General features: G+C 36.7%; 3 protein-coding genes across 3 annotated transcripts; all 3 read left to right on the top strand.

Moving 5' to 3' along the window:
• Positions 1–2,041: 2,041 nt before the first annotated feature.
• LOC132058500 (uncharacterized) lies at positions 2,042–2,796 on the top strand. Its single transcript, XM_059450982.1, has 2 exons — positions 2,042–2,052; positions 2,135–2,796. The coding sequence occupies exons 1-2, from the start codon at positions 2,044–2,046 to the stop codon at positions 2,756–2,758; spliced, it is 633 nt and encodes a 210-aa protein (XP_059306965.1). The 5' UTR covers positions 2,042–2,043; the 3' UTR covers positions 2,759–2,796.
• A 56-nt stretch (positions 2,797–2,852) lies between these two features.
• LOC132057974 (uncharacterized) lies at positions 2,853–3,807 on the top strand. The gene is made up of 4 exons (XM_059450549.1): positions 2,853–3,050; positions 3,132–3,353; positions 3,430–3,649; positions 3,794–3,807. The coding sequence occupies exons 1-4, from the start codon at positions 2,853–2,855 to the stop codon at positions 3,805–3,807; spliced, it is 654 nt and encodes a 217-aa protein (XP_059306532.1).
• A 246-nt stretch (positions 3,808–4,053) lies between these two features.
• LOC132058498 (uncharacterized) lies at positions 4,054–4,638 on the top strand. Its single transcript, XM_059450981.1, has 2 exons — positions 4,054–4,203; positions 4,274–4,638. Exons 1-2 carry the CDS (start codon positions 4,126–4,128, stop codon positions 4,508–4,510), a joined length of 315 nt encoding a protein of 104 aa, XP_059306964.1. The 5' UTR covers positions 4,054–4,125; the 3' UTR covers positions 4,511–4,638.
• Positions 4,639–5,601: the final 963 nt, after the last annotated feature.

Genomic DNA, 5,601 nt, shown 5'->3' with positions numbered 1-5,601 from the left:
GTTTAAACTTCCGCCCAATTCTAACGCATACGTTGTTCGTTACCCCTAAAATAAACCCTTAGTTCATCGTTTTTTTTACCGGTTGATTTTGTGTGTTGGAGTCATAGTTTTTCTGTGGGTTTTGAAGGTTTTTCTGTGCATTCTGTTCATTCCATTTCTTTAAGAAGGTAACTTTTGCTTTAGCCTTTTATTATTGTCAAAATATTTAATGGATGGTATTATTTTTATTCCGTGCAAAATTAGGGTTTTTTAAAACGATTGACAATATTAAATAGTAGATATGTCAGATATTATTGAGGTCCATTTTCACCATGGTGGTAACTTTACAATGGGCCCTAACCCCATATATGTTGATGAGAAGGATGTTGTAATTGCTGATATTGATAAAGACCATTTCTCTTTATTCGAGCTACTGTTTTATACCAAAAAATTTGGATATAATTTAGTAGTTGGTTTCCTTTACTTTGACTTGATAAGTAAAACTTTCGTCCAAGTGATGACTGATGGAGAATTGTTAAATATTGTGAGTGGTTTGAAAGTTGGTGATGTGTTACATTTTTATATTTCACATGTGTGTGAAAACCCTGAGGTGGTGGAAGATGTGGGCCCTACTGGACTTATTTGTGGGTTAGAGGTAAATGATGCATCTAGGGCAACAAATGTGGCTTTTGACAGTGATATAAATACTGGGGCTGGAGAAAACATAGAAAACCCTAAAGAAAGAGAAGAAGCTGCTGTAAATGCTCCTAGTGTTGAAGAGGTTGAAGAGAGAGGGTCTGTAAATGTTCCTAATGTTGAAGAGAGAGGGTCAACTGTTGAAGTTGAAGAGGAAGTGAATGATGAACAAACTGATGATGGAGACTCATTTTTGGCTAGTAGTGAGTCAGATCTGGATAAAATACCAGATGAAGATGATAGTGAAGCTGATGAAGAGTTAATTTCTTTGAGGAATGAAAGGAGAAGTAAAGTGAAGAAGCAAATACCAAGGAGAAAGGAACCTGTTGTCACTGCTGAGATACCCCTAGGTGAGGGAAAAATAGATAGAGGTTTTGAAGATATTGGAAAGAACAAGGCCTCCAAATACAATGGATGTTTAACAGGGGATGAGCAGTATATTGATAGTTCTGCTGAAGAGTATAGTGAAGATTCAGATGATGAGCTGGATGTGGATCTTTGAACACAGTGTTGACTTGCCAACTAGAAGGAAGAGCAACAAATTAAGGTATGATCCGGATTGTGTGGTTAGTATTTTTGAGCTAGGCATGGTATTTGAGAATGTTGAAGTATTTAGAAAGGCAGTAGCTAATTATGCTGTTGAATACCATGTTCAGTTGAAACTTAAACCAAATGAGCAGAAGAAGGTGAGGTGTAGGTGTAAGTCCAAGATTTGTAATTGGAGGTTGTATGCTAGTGTTGATAAAAAATCAGGGGATTTTATGGTGAAAACTTACCATCCAATTCACAAGTGCACTCCACTTAACAAGAATAAGATGTGCAATGCTAAGTTCATATCCAATAGATTTAGGGATAGGATCACCTCTTAACCTACTATTAGAATTTGGGAAATTCAGGACTTGGTTAGAGACCAGTTAGGGTTGTATGTTGGTAGAACTATATGTCATAGGGCAAAACAAATAGTGCTTAATAAGTTTATGGGGGATTGGAGGGAGGAGTTTGCAAGACTTTGTGATTATGCGAACAAATCATTTTGAGTAATCCTGGTAACACTTGCATAGTGAAAACGAGACGAGAGAAAGTCGACTGGAGTGAATTTGTTTAAGTATTTTTATGTTTGTTTTGATGCAATGAAAAGGGGTGGTTGGAGGGGTGCGGGGAAAATTATTGGGTTTGATGGTTGCTTCCTAAAAGGTGCATGTAAGGGTGAACTTCTGGTGGTTTGTTGGAAAAAATGGGAATCAACGGATGTTTCCCATTGCTTGGGCTGTCATTGACAATGAGTCAAAAGAGTCATGGACATGGTTTATTCGAACTTAATCAATGATTTGGGGGTGGGAATTGGAGATGGAATTACGAATGTCAGACATGCAAAAGGTAATTTTACTAACTTTTTTTGCATTGTTAACCTTGTTTTTTTTGCATATATACTAACTGTACTTGTTGTGTTGTATTGTAGGGATTGTTGAGCACACTTCTAAATCTTTTACCAAATGCTGAGCATAGGAAATGTGCTAGACACATATGGGCTAATTGGCAGAAAGATTGGAAAGGTGAAGAAAGAAGAAAACAATTCTGGAGGGTCTCTAAAGCATCATTTGAGGTAAAGTTGAAAGAAGAACTTACAAAATTAGATAAACTTGGAAAAGACATCTGTGAAGATTTATTGCAATTTAACAAAGAGCACTGGTGTAGAGCCTATTTTAGGGAACACTCTAAGTGTGATGTAGTTGAAAACAATATGTGTGAGACCTTTAATTCCTGGATATTAGTAGCTAGGCATAAGTCTATCATTACCATGCTAGAAGAGATTAGGCATAAAGTAATGACTAGGCATGTTGAAATGAGAAGATTTGCTGAGACATGGATTACTGATATTTCACCTATGGCAAGGGTGATGTTGGAAGAAAACAAGAAGCTGTCTAACAAATGTGAAGTGTTGTGGAATGGGCTAGAAGGGTTTGAGATCAAGGAATATGAATATAGGTTCATTGTACACTTGTGGAACAAAACATGCACTTGTAGGCTGTGGCAGTTAAGAGGAATCCCCTACAACATGCAATATGTGCATTCTACCATCTAGGGGATGAACCATATAATCATGTGGAACATTGGTATAGAAAGGAGACATTTATGAAGGCATATTCATACTTTCTTGACCCATGCCCAACATGAAGATGTGGCCTAAGACTAATAACATGAAGATTGAACCTCCAGCACCAAAAGTAATGCCTGGTAGACCAAAGAAAAAAAGAAGGAAGGATAAAGATGAACCAAGAAAGAAGTATGGCAAGCTGTCCAAGAAAGGTGTGCAGATGACATGTTCAACATGTCACCAACTAGGCCATAACAAAAAGTCTTGTCCAGTAACAAAGGTATGCGTTTGTTTGTTGATTTATTTTAGTTTTAATACCTTATTATTGAGAACTGCTCCTAACATTTAATTTTACTTCTAGGGTGGAAGTGGTAGAGGAAGTGGTCAATCAAGCTCTGCACAAAAAATGCCTAGAGGAAGTGGTGAATCAAGCTCTGCACAGAAAAGGCCTACAGGAAGTGGTGAATCAGTTGGGTTGAAAAGGGGTAGAGGAAGTGGTCAATCAAGTTCTGCACAGAAAAGGCCTAAAAATGCAGGCCTTGGATGCTACATAAACCCAACAACTGGAAGAACTGTCATTAATGTAAGGATTCAATGTTTACAATCTAGCATTTACCACTTTGTTAAGTTAATCTAATTTATTTTTATGTCAATTGCAGTCTGGTAGTTCAAGTGAGAGAGTTGTGAGGCATGGGACTATGAGGGACGATGTGCGATCAACATTGATCTTGGATTTAAAACTCCTGATGCCGAAGTTCAAAGGTAAAAGTCTTGTCACAACCACACGGCTACGGAGATCTAGAAACGGGAGAAATATAACCACCAACAAGCCTTCTACCCACGAGAAGCAAGGAAGAAGCCAATTTGGCAATTACGAATGTCTGTTCAAACAATTTAGTTACAATTTTGTGAAACAATTTGGCATTTTAGCCAAGTATTTTTATGTGTTTTATGTCCTTTGCATGAAACTGTTATTTTGCATGAAACTGTTATTTTGCATGTAACTGTTATTTTGATGGCTAGCCGATTTTGATTAGTAACAATTTGGCAGTTGTAGCCAAGTACTTCTATTAAATGTAACTATTTTTTTGATTAGTTAAATGGTAGTTGGATGGGGGTTGAATGAATTAATTGAATGGTTGAATGAAGAGTAATTGAATGGTTGAATGAATTAGTTGAGTAATTGAATGGTTGAATGGTTGAATGAAATTGAATGTTTGTTAAATTGAATGGTTGAATTTATTAAATATAGTGGTTGGTTAGTTGTATTATCCCTATATAAATTACCTCCATAGTCTTCCATTTTACTATCCAACAAGCTCACAAACGAATTCACTCATAGTCTCTCAAACAAAATGCCACCTATCCAACATTACACTATTGCTTGGTTTGAGAAAACATTGACCAAATCCTATATACAAAACGATGATTTCGTAAGTCTTATTTTTTAGTTTTTGTTTACCATTGTTTTGTTATTGCTTTTAATACTACTTGTTTGTGTAGATTCTTCCAACTATGGATGTTCTTCCACAAGTTGACAAAGAAGCCGTTGTTTTATACGACAAAGGCTCTTTCAAAATGAAATACAAGATCGGTCGAAAGGCGCGCCTCAACAATGGGTGGAAAGAGTTTGTTGATGCAAAAGGCCTAAGGGAGGGGGATGAGTTGCGTTTTCAAGTTTGTGATCTAGAGGATCGCCTCTACTTCATTGTTACTAAAGTGGAGGAGCGGAGATCATAGATGTTGATTAGGTCGTCTCTTTCTTTTATGAAAAATCAAGTTTGTTTTGTTTTGTTTTGTTTTGTTTTTGTTTACTTAATGACGTATGGTTTTGATTTATGTTAGTATCCAAATATATATTCATTCGATTCATAAAAGTGTGGCCATATACAATTACACAAAATCACAAAATTTGGCCAACTTTGTGAGATTAACCTATATCATAATATACTCCCTAAAAACGGTCCTAAAACGGTCCCTTAAACGGTCCATAAACATCCATAAAGCTGTCCTAACACATCAAAATGCAGTGCAATTTAACCTACTATAATTACTAAAACTCAACATCATCGAGTACAATTCCAAAACTGGAACCAAATTGCAAAAAACAACACTACACCAAACACCAACTTCTTCCTAGTTCGTCTTGCACGAGCCTTTTCTTCCTCAAAAGCTTTAACCCTCTTCAACAACCCATAAATAACTTTATTTGCTTGCTCGGGATGCCTTGGTTCGTACCAATTGAAGTAATTACATCCACCTCTAGCCTTCAAAGAATAAAAAGAAAAAGCTTTTTTGATCAATTACGAGGAAGAATTAAGTAATGAAATAACCCATAACAAGTATACGCTTACCTCGTCAATTGGGCACAAAAAAAATCTCCTTCGGGATTATTTGGACTCCATGAAATTTTCAATTCGCAAATACGCCCACATCGGCAAAACTCGATTCTTGAAGTGTTAGCCATTGTTGAAGCAAGAGTAAAAGCAAACAAGAGAGATAGATTAGAAAAAATTAATGACACAACAATTAATTTGACTGAAAATTAAAAAAATTTGGAGCAGCAATGGTGTTGGAGTATTTAGGGTTTAATATTATGAATTGGGGAAGAAGAGGATATATTTAAAAGTGGGTGGGGACAAATATTACCGTTGCTTGGTCCATTTGGCAGTTATTTTTTGTCCAGCTCGGCGTGTTTAAGAGCCTCACGGGTGAAAAATTCGTCAACTGCACGCGTTGTGCCAAGCTGGACCGACGGGTCAAAGTGGCACAATAAAGGTTGTCTTGAAGGGTTCATATGGTACGCCGCTCGGTTGAGGGGTCCAAGTGGA

Source organism: Lycium ferocissimum, chromosome 5, assembly GCF_029784015.1.
Source record: "Lycium ferocissimum isolate CSIRO_LF1 chromosome 5, AGI_CSIRO_Lferr_CH_V1, whole genome shotgun sequence".
Classification (NCBI taxonomy): Eukaryota; Viridiplantae; Streptophyta; class Magnoliopsida; order Solanales; family Solanaceae; genus Lycium; species Lycium ferocissimum.
This window is presented reverse-complemented; position numbering and strand designations above follow the sequence as displayed.

Excerpts from the sequence above, each read along its gene's own strand:
- LOC132057974 (XM_059450549.1), top strand. The coding sequence starts at position 2,853 with ATGTGGCCTAAGACTAATAACATGAAGATTGAACCTCCAGCACCAAAA. Across the intron at positions 3,051-3,131 it reads AGTCTTGTCCAGTAACAAAG|GGTGGAAGTGGTAGAGGAAG; the intron begins GTATGCGTTTGT and ends TTTTACTTCTAG. Across the intron at positions 3,354-3,429 it reads CTGGAAGAACTGTCATTAAT|TCTGGTAGTTCAAGTGAGAG; the intron begins GTAAGGATTCAA and ends TGTCAATTGCAG.
- LOC132058498 (XM_059450981.1), top strand. The coding sequence starts at position 4,126 with ATGCCACCTATCCAACATTACACTATTGCTTGGTTTGAGAAAACATTG. Across the intron at positions 4,204-4,273 it reads ATATACAAAACGATGATTTC|ATTCTTCCAACTATGGATGT; the intron begins GTAAGTCTTATT and ends TTGTTTGTGTAG.